Source organism: Podarcis gaigeae (assembly GCF_964106915.1).
Source record: "Podarcis gaigeae genome assembly, chromosome: 2".
In the NCBI taxonomy this organism is placed as follows: Eukaryota; Metazoa; Chordata; class Lepidosauria; order Squamata; family Lacertidae; genus Podarcis; species Podarcis gaigeae.
Window position 1 is genome coordinate 112102768 of NC_139679.1, and position 17539 is coordinate 112120306.

Sequence of the window (17539 nt, forward strand, 5' to 3'; positions counted from 1 at the left end):
TTCTCTTATACCGCTTTAATTCTAAAACAATTTAAGGTATGTAAATCCATTTGGACTAAACATCAGGTAGTGAAGCTTTCTGACAGTAAGAGCTGTTCGATGGTGGAACGGATTCCCTTGGGAGGTTGTGGACTCTCCTTCACTAGAAGTTTTTTAAGCAGAAGTTAAGTGACCATCAGGGACGCAGGTGGTGCTGTGGGTTAAACCACAGAGCCTAGGGCTTGCCGATCAGAAGATCGGTGGTTTGATTCCCCACAACGGGGTGAGCTCCCATTGCTCGGTCCCTGCTCCTGCCAACCTAGCAGTTCGAAAGCACGTCAAAGTAGATAAATAGGTACCGCTCTGGCGGGAAGGTAAACAGCGTTTCCGTGTGCTGCTCTGGTTCGCCAGAAGAGGCTTAGTCATGCTGGCCACATGACCCGGAAGCTGTACACTGGCTCCCTCGGCCAATAAAGCGAGACGAGCGCCGCAACCCCAGAGTTGGTCACGACTGGACCTAACGGTCAGGGGTCCCTTTACCTTTACCTTTATGTGACCATCAGTCACGGATGGTTTATTGCAGAGAGTTTGGTGTCCCTTCTAACTCTATCATTCTCTGATTCTATTATCCTTTATTTTCTGATACGCTTATCAGGGGAGTCGCCTTGCCACTGGCGCTCTGAACGTTATACAATATTTATACAGTAGCTGACACATAACAAGCTTGCAAATCACTTTGTCAAATATACTGGAAAATTGCAAGAGGATTTCAACAAGTTACTAAAACCGGCTATAAAATCTTTTAAATTCAGCTTATTTAGTGGCTACCTTAGCATCTGTGGTTATTGCTCATTTGGTTAGAGCAGGATATGAACCAAGCAAACAGCACCTTCATCCCCAACCTTTGGTACCTACACATTTTAACAGTTGATCAGAGCAAAGCTCATTTGTCAATTATCCAAAATTCGAGGCCTTACTGATTTTTCCAAGAGTCTGAAAGCAGGACCTGCCTCTTAGGAGTTTTATAAGTTTTATCTTAACTATATTTGCTTCAATTCTATGGTTTATTTTAGTGGCAGGAGACTGGATTTTCATTGGGGTGGGGAGTTAAACCAAGTCAAACACACAGACAACCCTCAGTGTGAGCATCTCACTTTTATTAGAAGACAGCCAAAGAGCATGAAGAAACAGCCGAATAGATACAGGAACTTTCCAAACAGCAAAAAGGTACCAATAACATCAGTTTTAAAAAAAGAACTATGCAAATCCCTGTGTACAATATGTGTAAAAAAAAAAAAAGCAACCTAAGAAAAGGCAACAAAAAAAGAGTATTATGGCACCCTAAGTAACAAATTTATTATGGCATAAGCTTTTGTGGACTACAGCCTATTTTGTCAGATGCAGAAAAGGAAATCATAGTTGGCAAGTATATACGAGAAAATGATTAGGTGGGAGCTGGATGGCAAGGAGATGTGAAAATTACAATTAGTGATAACAGGCAGTTTAAATGTATATTCAGGTGGCACAGTGAGAAAGTTACATTAACACCAAAAGTGGGAAATGGAACAGAGAACCTCCACTGTTTCGTCAGCCCAATGCACTTTGGTTTCTAATTTTGTCAGGGGCGCTGCAAAACAAAGCAGCACAGTATTTGTGCACGCTCTGTCGCAAAGGGGTTTTGCATAGAACACAGCACATAGAAAACCAGAGAGTATTGTTTCCTTTGGCAGTGCCTCAAGGGAGATTCGTGTGGGGCTGAACGAGTAAAGGATTTATTTTAATGTTGGTGCCTTCCCTCCACTTCAGTGCCAAACTGCCGTGCCATAGGGAACGTGGAGTGTGTGTGTGCGCGTGTGTGCCAACCTGGCACCCTCCAGATGTTCTAAACTCCATACAGCCATGCTGCCTGAGGCCGATGAGAGTTGTAGTCTAAAACATCTGGATGGTACCAGGTTGCCAACAGTATTGATAGAGACATCCCAACAAAGCAATGCACGCTGCATTCCACACCACTCCACCACCACCACCACCCCCAAAAAAACAAGGCATGCACCGAAAATATGTCCTGATTAATTCCACACCCAGCATTGCATCGATAGGCATGGAAGCTGAGGGGAGTGTTCAACTAATGCGTCCCGCTAGCACCAGGATTTCTACTTGCACAATGAGACTTCCCCCCTCCCCCAAACTGCTGCAGAGCGTTGGGAAGACCGCAAAAATAGGTTGGAGGGGGCAGGGGAGCTGAGGGAGAGAATATTCCATCATGCAAGCAGAAATCTCAGTGCGTCACTAGGTTGGCTACAGCCCCATACGTACAACTGCTGCAATCGTTTGTGTGCCTTTCCCTTCCGAACTGACTGCCTCCTGAAAGGAAACAGGGTCACATGCTTAACCACCTGACCGGTACTTAAGATTTCCATACAGGAAGATGCCCTGAGGCCGTTCCCACCCAAGTGATTTAAGTAGAGGAAGCAAGGAGGGAGCTGGCCACAGGCCCCAACTGATAAGAGGGGGGTGTATTGCAATGAGAAGTAAGAGTGCTTAGGAGTTGCAAATCCAGGGAATGTCTATATACAAAGAGGAGATTCCTCAGAAATCATAGTACAGTGGTACCTCAGGTTACATACGCTTCAGCTTACAGACGCTTCAGGTTACAGAATCTGCTAACCCAAAAATAGTACCTTGGGTTAAGAACTTTGCTTAAGGATGAGAACAGAAAACGCGTGGTGGCAGTGGGAGGCCCCATTAGCTAAAGTGGTGCTTCAGTTTAAGAACGGTTTCAGGTTAAGAATGGACCTCCGGAATGAATTAAGTTCGTAACCAGAGGTACCACTGTATCTTTTATCAAAAACCAGAGATACCACTGTACTCCCAAGGTTTAATAAGCCCAGCCTCTACCAGTTTGAACTCGATATCTTCTGGTTCTAACTGGCATATTTTGATGGTCCCCTTCCCAACCCAAAACCAGGGATAGATTTCTTCTCCATTGAATGTGGCCGGAGGGAAGGTAAAGATAAAGGTTTCAGGATCGGTGGCATTGCAAAATGACACCTCCCCTTTGTCGTAATCTAGATACACCTGGATCTTCTTGAGGGGTTTTGGCACGGTCAAGGGAATAGGACCTTGAAGGGTGAAAGCCCAGTACCCCTTGTCTAACCCAACTCTGTCTAGGCCTACTCCCCAGATTCCAGCATCAGGGTTAAAATCCAGAGGGCCCTTCCTCTCCACAGATTTTCTGGCCACCCCAGCACCCCATTCTTTCGCCTTTTCCACATCAACTTCCCAGTAGACTCTCCCCGAGGTGTATCCGTTTAAGCCCAGCACACACTGACGGTTCTCAAATCTCTCAGGGTGATAAGGCATCTCCTTAGGCGACTCATGCGACTCCCAGGCGCTTCCCTGGTCCTCTGAAAGGACCAGCGAGGTGTGCGATGTGTCACGATCTAAGTACACACTTTCTGCAAGAGGAAGGGGAGGTTATAGGATGGCTAAGCTGCTCTGCTGAAAAAAGAATTACTGTATTTATTTTAAAAATATACTACTTGATATAATAAAAAATCTATGCCGTTTACTTTTATAAAATTGTAATAAAAATGTGCTGTTTTTTATTGTAATTATTTGTATGATGTATAATAGATGATAGATGGAGATAAAATACTATCAATGTTTAGTTGTTTTTTAATTATTGGTTTTCCTATGTTTTTAGTGTTTCTTATTTTTATCGGTAAGCTGCCTTGATGTAACGATCTCAGGCAGGCAAGCAAGCCTCGATAAGAATTAATGACTCCCTGGAAGTTTTATGGTGCGTTCATTTACAAGTTACACTCAGAGAGTGGCTCCCAGCCTGCCGCTCTTGAAAGGAGTTGCTCATTCTGAAACTCCGCCTTGGTCACAACAGAAAATACGCCAACATCCAGCCTTTTCCCTGTTGCACTTCCGTTGCATTCTGACCTTTACAGCTCTCCTGGAATGAGGAGGAGGAGGGGGGAATTCCCACACCCCTCTCTCAAAAGAGGAACTCTGACCTCTGACTCTCTGCTGGTTGCCTAGCAACTTCCCTACTGCCATCTATTTCTCCCCCTTCTTGTGAGCTGTCCATGTCTGCTCTAGCTGAGTCAGAGAACTCTAGGTGAAGGGGGAGAGTTGAGCCCAATTCCTCCTGCTCCAGAGTCAGACTTTGTCTCTGCTTGTACTAGCAATCTTTCATCTCCCGAGTCCGACTCTTCCCCGTCCAATTCAGCCACGTCCCTGACACTTGAGGCTGTCAGGGCAAAAGGCAGAATATAAAGAAATACATAAGAGGAAGAAGAATTTCCTTCACCTTTAGCCATGATTGCAAGGGATGCTAGGTTCAGCAGCATCTGGAGGGGAAAGGTTGCCCACAATCTTTTGAGTACCATGACCATTTCTGGGCTCCATCACTATAGTAATCGTAACAGCATCCCAATAAGGGCCATAGTATACAACTGCTATCACAAGGGATCCTGTTCGTGGATCTGCCATACCAAGTCCAGTTTGACTCTCAGCTATCCCCCTGTGAACTCACCTTGTTCATATTTCTTCAGGACTTCATTTCTGGCTTTCCACAGCTCAGCTGCCATCTGACCTAGAAAGGGAAGGGAGGATAACAGAAAGCATTAGAATAGGGGTCCCTAAACCCTTTTGTGGATGAACTTCAGTGATGTTTTCTGCAGCTTGTCTGAGGAGTTGTGACTGAAGATGAGGGACTGCACATCCATCACACCAAATATTCCTACTGATTTTTAATTGAATGTTTGTGGTTGTAATTTAGTGTGCCGTATCGCAATTCTGCTCCGCTGCAAGTGAATGGGCACTGAAGAGAGCTGTGAGGAGGAAGGGGCCTTCTCAAGAGTAGGGGTCCACCAAGGGCATCACGCCCAAAGGCGCTCCAGGACTGTGAGCCAGGATTGAAGCCGATAGCCTTGTTTCACACTATCACAGGAAGTGAACCATCCACTCCTCTCCTGCTTACTGATACCTTTGAATTTCTGAAACGTCTTCTTCAAAGTTTTATTTAGCTCAGTGATTTCGTAGCATTTGTTTTCCAGATCCCCGGAACTGTTTTCTTTATAATGTTCTTCACCAAACCTGGAGAGGGGGAAATAATAGCATGCTGTTCACTTGTCTTCTGTTGATTTGCTTCTGCAAAAATGAGCTTTTGAGGAACACAAAATTATACACACACACGCGTCACTGAAAGTATTGAACCATCAGGAAAACAGCCCAAGTCTATCTCCCACCACACTTATGTTAAGATGGTGAAAACGGACAGATCAAAAGGAAAGAGGCCATGATTAGTGCAAAAGTTCCTCTGGAGAGAGACGTAAAAAATTATACTTGTGGAAGGTGGAGGGAGGAGGCGAAAGGATGAGATACATACCAGTTGATTCTTGACCTCCCCTGCAAAATGAATGAGCCGTGTGTAGTCATAGCTATGTTATTCTGTCTGACACCAGGGAAAAGATAAGGGGAAGCATTTGATTTAAGCTCAGCAAAGGATTTAACAACGTTTTATTATGTCCTCCCCCCTCGACCGAGGTTGAATGGACTTTATTTAAATTATCTTTGGACTGGACCAGGAGTTTAAGGGAGCAATTAAAAGAAGATGAACGGCTGCTAACCAAATCTGGCAAGAGCCTGCGTTTGTGAAAAGGCTGGTTTTTTTAATTATTATTATTTATAGCCGTAACCTGTTGGTGAACAGAGGAAGGAATGATCTCCAAGGAATGGAATGTGACCGAACAAAGGAGGATGGGAATTAACTATCTCAACACACCAGGTCTGGGAACAACGTTTATGCAGGACCACAAACGTGAAATGGATTTTATATTTATGAAAAGTAACAGAGGTGCTGAATGTGAGGAAACTAGCAAGGTCGGCTGTGAGAATGGACTAACAGCAAGAGAAGGATGAAGAGGAGTTTAAACAAGAATGAAGTGGCTACATCAGGAAGTAATGAACATATGTTTGCAACAGGAGTGGGAAAACATTTTGTATTAAATTTAAATAATTTGGACTGGTTTGTAATAATTTGGAAAACCAATAAAAACAATACATATAAGATACATACCAGTTGGTGAACGTTTCATCTTCCTAGAAGAAGGAGAAACAGAGAAAACGAGTAGTCAAGTTTCTAGGGATATGAAAAAATGGGTATCTATGAAGTTGTAAAAAGTCAACTCCCATTAAAATCCATCGGGATCCCGGTTTGGTGTGTCTTACCATTTTGCAGGGCTCTATGGTGACGTGAGAGAATTTCCACCCCACAAGTGCACCAATGCCGCTATTTTTAAGGAATTATTCTGCCAGCCTCATGTTTAATTGTAGCACAGAGATTGGCGCAGCTAGGAACTGCAGTTGCCACACAGTGAGCAGATTTAATCCTTAGACCTCGTGGCCGTGTGAGGGAGTCTAAACGCATGCGTTTTCCTCGTCGTTCGAATCTTGGGGTGGATTAAAACCCCAAGGTGCCATGTGAGATTGCACAACCCTGCTTGCAATCTACCACTTCAGATGGGGGACGGGACGGGACCCTCACTGGATTGCTCTCCCATATTAAACACACACATATGCCTCCCTCTAGATGGAAAGCTAGAACAGAAAGATAGATTAAAACCCTTCGCTTGGACATGCTAGTTTCTAACGTGCAGATATTTGGGGTTGATGCATTCTAGCATGGAACCGCCTCACTTGTTTTCTGATAGCACTGCTCAGGAAGGCCTATCCCACATTCTGTACATGCATGTTCTTCCGTTTTTGTTTGGTTGGCTGGTTAGTTTGTCGTAAGTGACTTTGGGTTGCCTTGGGCAAGAAAAAGTGACTAACAAATGTAAACCGTAGTAGTAGCAGTAGTAACAGCAATAATCAAAATGTGATCAGTTTGGCTAACAGGAAAAGCAGTCTACTTACTTCTGTCAGCTTTTCCAACCTGTTCCGGCATCAACTAGCATTTTTTGAAACACACCCATATGCAAAATTGCATCATTTCTAGCATACCGTACTATTCCGTCTATAAGACGTTTTGGGTTTTTTTTAGCTTAAAACAATGCTTATAAACTGGGGTCGTCTTATACATGGGTAGTGCAGGGGGGGCAGTGGAAATGATTTCTATCACTGGTGTTATTCCGTGTGATAGCCTGCTGCAGCAATGTTCGCTTGCAATTGGTCGCTGCTGCAAGAATGTCCGCTGGTGATTGGTCTCCGCTGCGGCAATTGGGTGTGTGATTGGCGGTTGCTGGTGTCGATTGGAAATAAGATAGGAGTTTTCTGCATTGCGTTTGATCGGAAACGTTTGGAATTTGGGTAAGCTTTCTTTTGGCATTCCTCCCATTCTGGACAATCTCTCTCCCACCCCTTTTTTTAATATCGAGTCCCCAAAATTAGAGGGCGTCTTATCCAAGGGAATAAGACGGGAAAGTATGGTATTTTTCTCAAATGTGGATTTGAGAAATGCACGTTTTCCCTTAATATGTGCATTTTTGTATGGCATTCACCTTAAAATCTGCCCACAAATTTGGAGAAGTGTGGACTCTGAAGCATAACTGTGTTCTGATCCGCATACCAATCTCTGGAAGTTCGCATCTAACTTGTTTGCTTAAAAATGCAAATTCAGAGCTATCTTCGAGCATCAGGAACAGTAATGGATTGTGCTGCACAGGGTTCAATTCCCCACAACAGGACAGGGATTACGACTGCAAATGAACCATGTCTGCAATTTGCACTTTGAAAACCGCTCGTGCCACTGCATGAGCAGTGCAAAATCCCATGTTGGTTTCTGAAACCTGGGCTTCACAATCCTCACTGCAGGAGCTTGCAATTTTTTACAACATTCTCACCTTGCAAAATTCATCCGATCGGTCACGATATATCTTCTCTGCCTCACTGATCAAGACATTGACTTGGGATGGTCCTTTCAGGAGCTCAGCCCCTAGCTGAGCACACATCTTCTCTGCAACTCTGGTCAAGACATTGAGCTGAGTCACATCCCTGCTATATTTGCTGTTGTCTTCCTCCTTCTTCTTTAAGATTGCGCTTTTCAGCTCTTCCAGGTAGAGCACCAGGAACTGCGCCTGATCCTTCAAAGACTGGCAGAAGTTTTCGACCTCAGTCACTAACGCCTGGTGTGCAAGGCTTGCCTGATCCTGTAGTTGGACAGAAACAAAGAACAAGCCAAACAAGAAAATTATTCCTCGCAGCAGAACTGTAGGTTCAAACTATATATGCTAAACCTTTGATGACTGGATCATAGGCTTGCAAGCATCTTACCCACTGCCTTTCCCAACAGATTTCATGTTATTATTTGGCTGCCTACAGACAATGCATTTAAAACACATGACTTAGCCCCATAGAATCCTGGGAAGTGTAGTTTGTTAAGGGTGTTGAGAAGCGTAGCTCTGAGAGCTACAGTTCTCAGGATTCTTTGAATGAAGCTGCATGTTTTAAATGTATGGTATGTCCCTGGCAAATCAAGTTGATGGAATATGCCAAAAATTAACTGGAAAGCTCAGAAGCCAAGACGACAAATTCAGAAAAGAATGGGAAATGTTTAGTATATATATGCAAAAGTATTGTAAACAAGTTAGCACATTGGCAGGATTTTAAGAACACTTGTAATTTTAGAAATATAATAGGAAAAAAATGGTTGAAAATTTTTTGGAGTAGTAATGATAGGCATTTGAAAAGAAAAATTAAGGAATCAGAGGAGGGGGTGGAGGGAAGATTTGGAGAATCCCTATTTTTGGATTTGAAATTGTTTTGACATACAGTTGTGTGTGTGTGTGTGTGCGACTATTGTTTCTGTTATGGTGATTTTTACCTTTGTATAGTTGGAAGAAAATCTAATAAAATATATTTAAAAATAAAAGAAATGTATGGTATGTCCGCAGCCTCTTTTTGATTTATTTCACACATACGTGAGTATTGCTCTGTTTTCCTTCGGACCACACCAGTGAGGCGGGGTGGGTGGGTGTCTTGTTGTCTGGGCAGCCCAGGACCTCCATACACACCACCCAGCCTTGCGCCCTGGGAAGGTCACTTCATTGCTGCTAATGTTTGACTTCACCCTCAGAGGCGCACTCCATTGTCTCTTGTGACAGGCGGGTGCCAACAACATGAGTAGACAGATACAACAGCTTGTACTTGCATTCAGTACAACGTATAAACAAGCCTCAAACTAGTGGGCAGTTCATACTGTCAGGAAGCTCTTTCTAATGTTCAGGCAAGAACTTTTTGTTCTTACGTGAGGACTGAAATAAAAAACGATGATGCGCTTTTTAATGGACTGGAAAGCGTGCAAGCAACGTGGTAGCTTAGGTAGCCCTCTCATAAGATGGTCAGAGTGTGGTGGTTTGGACAGGACTTCTGCCCTGAGTACTCACAGCTAGGTTGTATTGATGGTTTTATTATTCTGTGTTACTGCATAATGAAAATAAACACACAGACACACACACACACGCACACACACACACACACAGAGAGAGAGAGAGAGAGAGAGAGAGAGAGAGAGAGAGAGTAACTTGAACCCATTGGTTTGGGTCTTACCATCCAGAGCAACAGAAAATAAAATTTGGTCTCTTGAGTAAGTGCCTGAAAATGACTATCAAATAGCTTCCTAATTCTCTCTCTCTCCTCCTGGGGAATGAGATAAGGCATAGCAGTGGGGCAGGGACATCTCCCAGTCCACAGCAGGCCTCATATGCTGTCTCATGTAAACCAAGCATCCATCTGTAGGTGCTGAGTGCTTATGCAAGACTTACCAGCAGTTCCTTGGCACCACATGCAAGAGCTTCTTTGAACCTTTCAACCGAAGCTTGTTGTTGCTTCAGCTTGCTCAGAATTTGCTCCTAAGAGGAAGTTGTGAAGGGGAGGAGAGAATTGGATTTTAGTTTGTTCCTGCCTTCAGACACATTACAGTTAGACTTCTCAGGTGTAAGAACTTGGAGAAAAGGTCCTAGCATTCAGGAGTCAAAGGTGGTTGCAGTTTCTTTGCAGTTTCCTGCCCCGGAATACAACTCAGTCCCCCTGCCCACAGTTACAGATAGGTAGCCGTGTTGGTCTGCCATAGTCAAAACAAAAAAATTCTTTCCAGTAGCACCTTAAAGACCAACTAAGTCAGTTCTTGGTATGAGCTTTTGTGTGCATGCACACTTCTTCAGATACACTGAAACAGAAGTTACCAGACCCTTCTATATAGTGAGAAGGTGGGGAGGGGTATTACTCAGAAGGGTGGTGGGAATGGGTGATTGGCAGATAGCTGTGATGAGCCTGTTGACGACTCTTAACGACTGCAATAGGTCTTACAGGAAAAAGCAAGGGGTGAGAAGGTGAAAAATGGCTTTGTCATGTATAATGAGATAAGAATCCAAGGTCTTTGTTCAGACCAGGTCTCTCCATGGTTTTAAGTTTGGTGATATGTTGCAATTCAGCAGCTTCTCTTTCCTGCCCACATTCAGGCTGCATTCATAGGACAGTTGGTTCTGTTTCTCTGACAGTTGAGTTCTGCAATATATCTGAGCTTCTACATGGAATAAAAGCCACTTCCAGACATGTAGCAGAATATAGTGCGAATTTTATTGGCAAGCATATTTTTCCCCCTGGATGCAAATAACAGGGGAAATTGGCTATATTCTGCAATGCTACTAGAAGCCGTTGGTTGGTACCTTGTACGCCTCCTTTCGGCAACTCCTGCAGCCAAACTGGTGCCAAATGTATTGCTCTGCTTTCTGTTATGGGAAAATCTAGGTGTGAGGCTGCTCAGTCACCCAGAGCCCGCGGGTCCCTGTGGAATAAAGGAAGGAGTCCAGCCACCAACCGGAGCAAATAGCTGTAGACCAAAGTTTATTGCGCAACAGGTTCAAAGAGGAATTTTGAACCCCGAGGATGGGGTGACAAAGACTTTTAAAACTTCCCCACCATATCCCAGAATACAGTTCGTACAGCATCATTGATACATCATTGCTACATCACTGACATGTCACAAAAGGGGAGGGGTAGACAGGGGTTATACTAGTTTAACCTTGGCAAACATGTCCAGACAAGTCCTTGGTACAAGATTAGCATAAGCAGACATGTAAGGGAAGACCCAGGTACAGTGGTACCTCAGGTTAAGTACTTAATTTGTTCCGGAAGTCTGTATTTAACCTGAAACTGTTCTTCACCTGAATCACCACTTTAGCTAATGGGGCCTCCTGCTGCCGCCGCACCACCGGAGCACGATTTCTGTTCTCATCCTGAAGCAAAGTTCTTAACCCGAGGTAATATTTCTGGGTTAGTGGAGTCTGTAACCTGAAGCGTATGTAACCTGAGGTACCGCTGTATAAGATTAGCATAGGCAAACACCTCTGAAGTCCCACAAGCCAAAGTACAATAGAACTTCCTTTGCATGTCTGGACCCCTTGGCAAGTCTGGTGATGAGCTCTGGCTTCCCTTGGAGAACAATGATCCCAGCAATGGTCACCTCTAGGCATTTCCTGGAGTGTATACATGTCTTCAAGTTTGGAGAGGTGGCAGCGGAAAGAGTCCTTTTTCCAAGGGCAAAATGGTGTTGGAATGGAGGAACTTGGCAAAGGTGTTGATTTTATATGATTCATAGGTAAAGGTAAAGGGACCCCTGACCGTTAGGTCCAGTCACGGACGACTCTGGGGTTGCGGCGTTCATCTCGCTTTATTGGCCTAGGGAGCCGGCGTTTGTCCGCGGACAGCTTCCGGGCCATGTGGCCAGCATGACTAAGCCGCTTCTGGTGAACCAGAGCAGCTCACGGAAATGCCGTTTATCTTCCTGCCGGAGCCGTACCTATTGATCTACTTGCACTTTGATGTGCTTTCGAACTGCTAGGTTGGCAGGAGCAGGGACCGAGCAACGGGAGCTCACCCCATCACGGGGATTCGAACCGCTGACCTTCTGATCGGCAAGCCCAAGAGGCTCAGTGGTTTAGACCACAGCGCCACCTGCATCCCTATATAAATCATAAAGCTAGGTGTATTCCCTGAGCTGTCAAGTAGAAAGGATACATTCAGGCATAATATTTGTAACTGTTAACAACTTTAAATATGTGCCCCCCCCGTAATTTCTGTAACACTTTCCTTTGGACCACATCAGTGAGGCCGAGGGGGGGGTGTAGTGAGTGGGACTATCCATCCCCCCCCCGACCATTCCTCCTAGACACCAGCAGGACTTGGCCAGGAAGGGGGACAGATCACTAGTTGTTGCAAATCGCAAACCGAACGGTAAAGCTGCCAAACACCTCATTTCCTGGACCACCCTCAAATGGGGTTCAAGGAGGAGAACCCCCCTTCAATATTTACCGGGTTGGCCCAGCCCTGAGTCACTTTACCGTGACGCAGACAGAAATTCAACAGGTAGGTGTCCAAATGGTAAGGCACCAGTTTAGCTTCTCCCAGCAAAGGCGCAGAGTACAAAAGACAAAAAGTCCTTTTTCAAGTTTATTGAACAAGCCACTCAAAAAGTTGCGCGTTTCTTAGAAGGTAACAAACAAAAAATAAAAACACTGTAAAATATAACTAGCTAAAACCATACTCACACAGCAACAATAGTTCAAAAGGCTCTTCCTTCATTCCCACGCTTCTCTTACAAGTACCAGGCTCCTAAATTGTAAATTACTTTATAGCCTCCTGTGCCTTTTTACAACCCAATCTACACCTAGCTGTGCCAGGGTCTGCAAATCAGATAAGCTCTCATCCTGCCTAGAGTCAAGATGTAATTGACTCACACTTCTAGAGACAGGGAGTTTTATGTTTAAAGAGACCAAACAGGAATTTATGTATAGGGTGGGGGGGTTGCCCCTCCAGCAGATATCCTGCACATGCAGCCCACTGCCAAAATCAGCACAATCGCTTTTGTGACTTTTGTGATTTGTCCCCACAAAACACTTCATCACAGTTTCTTCCTATCTATTCAAAGGGTTTTTGCTGCACAACACCAAACGTAACAATTCACTGATAAATGTTTCTATGTACCAGCTCACTGGGAAAACTCCCGAAATTCATATAGACAGGTGAGCTCAGCTACTCAGCAGCCCCTCTGCCTGAGTGATAATCCCTGGCATCCTGATACCTGATGCCAGACAGGTAGCCATTCCAGAAATAACAAACCCAGATGAAGACAAAAGGGTGTGATTAACTTGGCTGGGAAACAGGTAAATGTAAATATCTTTTTTGTTACACTTGATGGGTGTTTGGTGGAGGGCAAGGAGAGCCATGGGGCAGGGTCCAGGATGCTCAGATTACTGCCACCAGACCTCCCCTTTCATGATGTAACCATGATGTATGAGTGATGTAGTTGGGGGGTGTAACATGGGGATTAGCAGCTAATGAAAGTTTGGGGGCTCTTTTGGCTTCCATCTTGTTCCACCTTGTGACAGGTGGGAGTCCTGTCGTGATAGTCTTCAAGAAAGACCAAGCCTACTGGGTCCTGTTTTGCTCTGGTATTCCTGGCTGGTGTCCTTGTTTTTTTGTCCAAGGGAGCCCTCAGATTTCTCCGTTAACACAACCATTCCCCAGAAGGCCACAATTTTATGTCTCCCACAATGCCTCATCCCTGCATACCAAACTTTCCCAACTTCACTATAGGGGGTCTTGTAGCATGGGCAGCCCAAGACCTCCATAGACACTGCCCAGACTGGCACCTCTGGGAGGTCACTTTGGTGTTGCTAATGCAGTGGTTTGACTTCAAAACAAGCACATAATCTAAAAACGGAGAGGGGGGAACCCTTATACAGTGGTACCTCTAGTTACGTACTTAATTCGTTTTGGAGGTCCGTTCTTAACCTGAAACTGTTCTTAACCTAAGGTACCACTTTAGCTAATGGGGCCTCCTGCTGCTGCCATGCAATTTCTGTTCTTATCCTGAAGCAAAGTTCTTAACCCGAGGTACTATTTCTGGGTTAGTGGAGTCTGTAACCTGAAGCGTATGTAACCTGAAGTACCACTGTACTTTCCCAGCTTAGTTCATTTCTCATGCAACTGGGTTACCACACAGGCACCACGTAAGGGAATAATAATAATAATAATAATAATAATAATAATAATAATAATTTATCCAGCCAATCTGGATAATCCCAACAGAATATTAAAAATATGATAAAACATTAAACATTAAAAACTTCCCTAAACAGGAAACGTCGGCCACAGTGTACCCAAGCAGTTGTTGCTTTGCCACGGCACACCTAATCCCCCCATATTCTAAAAAGAGGATAGGGGCTGCAGCACACAGTGCTGAGGGAAATACACATTTATAAGTGACAAAACTTGGGGTAGGGTACTTAAGTTTCTCAACTTTGCTAGGTTCTAGCCCTGCTGGTTCAGAATTAGTCAGGTTCAAGCAAGAGACCACAGGCAGGCCAACTGAAGCAAAACAAGCGGCTGGGAAACCTGATGGTTTATTGTTGCAACAAGGTTCCAACTCCCAAGCAAAAAAACAAGGAAGAAGAAACCCAGAACAAAGGACCCATGAGTAAATCTCATGGGAATGTGTGCAGCTGGGGTTATCTGGTTTCAAAACTTTCAGCACAGGCAGAATATTTGGATGCTTGACTGATAACACCCAAGGTTCTGAGTAGAAGGCAGGCATGAAGGGGTTGAAATAAAAAAAATAAAAATGGAAGAAGGTTCACACACATCTGTGTTCTGGCCTGCCTGCTCCAAGATGGATATTGAGGCTTACAACTCATGCAGATAGCCTTTTGGTTGGACCAGAGGAAATTAGAAAGGAAATTAGGGGGTGGGTGGGGGGAGAGATTAAAAATTAATATTCTGGAATATTTGCACTCTGCGTTTAGTGTAAAAATCTGCCAGAAGCACCTTTTATTACAGTATACATGCAAGTTGGGTCACTCAAAGCATCAGGAGGTTTTTCCCAAGAAGTTCCAAGCAGATCAGACGCCTTATATAAAAGCATTTCAAAGTTTCGCTAACAGCAGGCAGAAAAGTATAGAGTAGGTTGATGGGTGCAGAAAGACTCTTGCTGTGAAGACAGCATAGGGGCTGCTTTTTTCAGTTTCGTTTTCTGAAAACTTATGACTTGCATGTCCCCCTAACCTCACCCAGACTTTTGATGAGGCCCAGGCAGCTTTTCCCCAACAACATATTGATTAAATAAATAAATGAAACAGGGGAAAGAAAGGGAATAGGAATGGAAAGCTCTTATAAGAGGCAGAAGTGAATGTGAAATGACCAGGGCAGGGGGAGGGATGAAAGAAAACTAAGAGTTTGGGGATGAGGATTAAGGTACAAGTTGAATGCAAAAGGGGATTGGGAGAAGATATTACAGGAGATGGATAAAAATAATAAAATAATTTGAGAGAAAGGTGGGAAAGGGAAGGGATCACTAAATTCTGCCTAACATGGGGAGGCTGAGTCACAATACCTCCAGAGCAGATGGAGGAAAACTGAGCTACGGAACTGCTTGCCACAAGGAAGATATTGTGGGAAAGATTTCAGCTATTTCCAAAGATGGATCAGAGAGCAGTAAAAAGTGGTGTTAGTAATTGCCAGCTGATTATGCCAACCTCGGCCTCCATTTTGTGTCTGGCTCTGCCCTTACACCGCCATTAGACACTTGTGGAGTGATTTTGTGGGGGTTTTTTTGGCATTTAATAAGTCTGGCGACTTGTTTTTCAATTTAGGGCTACAGATTTAAAGAAATGAGAGATGTGATTTGGCAAAAGACATATTTCTTTTTGTTAACTGATACAGATTCTGCCACATTAAAAAGTTTAAAACACTGATAAATAAAATAATATATGTTCTGAAGGCATAAGGTTAGACCATCACGAACACATCCTTTCAGATCTGCTGATTATATAAACAAACCACTCCCCCCCCCTTTTTGGTGCCTTAATTTAATTTTGCGTGTTGTCATTTTTCTTTTTTATGGCTAGTGGCCTCAGAAGTTGAATGGGTCTCTCTGGACATCTTGTAAGGGCACGGAGGCAGAGTCCTGGCTGAAATTTGACTTTGGGCAAGACGCAACCTATTCTAAAGAAACATTAATAACAATTACAGTGGTACCTCGGGTTAAGAACTCGATTTGTTCCGGAGGTCCGTTCTTAACCTGAAACCGTTCTTAACCTGAGGTACCACTTTAGCTAATGGGGCTTCCCACTGCCGCCATGCCGCTGCAATTTATGTTCTGATCCTGAAGCAAAGTTCTTAACCCGAGGTACTATTTCTGGGTTGGCGGAGTCTGTAACCTGAAGCGTATGTAACCTGAGGCACCACTGTACATAGTTTTGCCACCCCCACTCTATCTGAAAGCTCCATCTATGATTACCTTTCGCTCGTCAATAGCCTTCTGTATGGGCAGGATGGTGTGGTCCTGATGCTGAACCTCACACTTTGCACAGATCAGGATGCTGTCCTTTTGGCAGAAAAGTGTCAGAGGCTTCTTGTGCGAAGGGCAGGTGCTCTCGGAGGCGGCTGGCTCTTTCAGGCTTCCCCAGGTGATCTGCCGACTTGCCTCCACCATCTTCTTCAGCGGCCCGTTTTGCTGCAGCTCAGCCTTCAAGAAACACCTCTTGCACTGAGGGCAGCAGACGTTCTTAAGGGAGCCTTTCCAGTGCTTAGTGATGCAAGCTTTGCAGAAGTTATGCCCGCATCCGATGAGCATCACTGGGTCCATGAACTCCTTCAGGCACAGGGAACAAGTGAGCTCATGGAGAAGGGACTGGACTGGGTTTGCAGAAGCCATGGCTTTGCTTGAGGAGCGAAAGAGAAAAGAAGAAGCTGCCAGCAGTTTCCCGCTTCAAAGAGTGAGAAGGAGGAGAAGAGGGGAGTGTCAATTCTTGTACTGTATTGTGATGACTTGCAACCCGCCCACTCCAAAAAGAGAGAGAGACACACCTACCTACCCCCCCTCTTTTGGTGGGCACAAGTCTGACTCCGGCCATATTTACACAGGGAACTACTTCAGTTTGATTAAGAACTATAATACATGGTTTAACACACTTTTAAATTCGTTTTTAAGTTTGCCAAACTTCAGAAGCTGTCCAAGTCAAAGTCATTAATTATTTGGGAAGATACATTCAAGCAGTTGTTGAAATTCCAATATCAGCTACAGTGGTACCTCGAGTTACATACGCTTCAGGTTACAGACTCCGCTAACCCAGAAATGTTACCTCTGGTTAAGAACTTTACTTCAAGATAAGAACAGAAATCGTGTTCCGGCGGCGGCAGCAGGAGGCCCCATTAGCTAAAGTGGTGCTTCAGGTTAAGAACAGTTTCAGTCTAAGAATGGACCTCCGGAACGAATTAAGTACGTAACCCGAGGTACCACTGTATATGGTTACAAAACATGCGTTATCCTCAACTGCACTGTTTACATCAAACATAGGAAAATATCTGGCTCGTATGTCTGAGCAAACTTTAAAAAAATACTTATTGCATTTATATCCAACTTTTCTCCTCCAAGGAGCTCAAAGTGGTGTATGTGGTTCTTTCTGACATGAAAATATGAAAGCATGCAATTTAATATACTCTCATACATTATTATATTAAATTTGATGTTATTATGCTACATCTTCTT

General features: G+C 44.2%; 1 protein-coding gene across 2 annotated transcripts; it reads right to left on the reverse strand.

Annotated features, from left to right (window-relative positions):
- Nucleotides 1-1115: 1115 nt before the first annotated feature.
- On the reverse strand, nucleotides 1116-16837 carry LOC310837593 (E3 ubiquitin-protein ligase TRIM39-like). Of its 2 annotated transcripts, XM_083724431.1 has the most exons (8): nucleotides 16289-16801; nucleotides 9756-9842; nucleotides 7836-8141; nucleotides 6071-6093; nucleotides 4979-5088; nucleotides 4526-4585; nucleotides 2813-3437; nucleotides 1116-2660 (listed from the first exon to the last, which is right to left on the reverse strand). In XM_083724431.1, exons 1-7 carry the CDS (start codon nucleotides 16703-16705, stop codon nucleotides 2824-2826), a joined length of 1617 nt encoding a protein of 538 aa, XP_083580557.1. In that variant the 5' UTR covers nucleotides 16706-16801; the 3' UTR covers nucleotides 1116-2660; nucleotides 2813-2823. The 2 variants fall into 2 exon arrangements, with proteins under 2 accessions (XP_083580557.1, XP_083580556.1); XM_083724430.1 differs by having other exon boundaries at nucleotides 1116-3437; nucleotides 16289-16837.
- Between the last annotated feature and the right edge of the window lie 702 nt (nucleotides 16838-17539).

Coding starts and splice junctions, on each gene's coding strand:
- LOC310837593 (XM_083724430.1), bottom strand. CDS start 16,705: ATGGCTTCTGCAAACCCAGTCCAGTCCCTTCTCCATGAGCTCACTTGT. Junction 5,089..6,070: donor GATGAAACGTTCACCAACTG/GTATGTATCTTA, acceptor CCCCCTCTCCAG/GTTTGGTGAAGAACATTATA. Junction 4,586..4,978: donor GACGTTTCAGAAATTCAAAG/GTATCAGTAAGC, acceptor TTCCCTTTCTAG/GTCAGATGGCAGCTGAGCTG.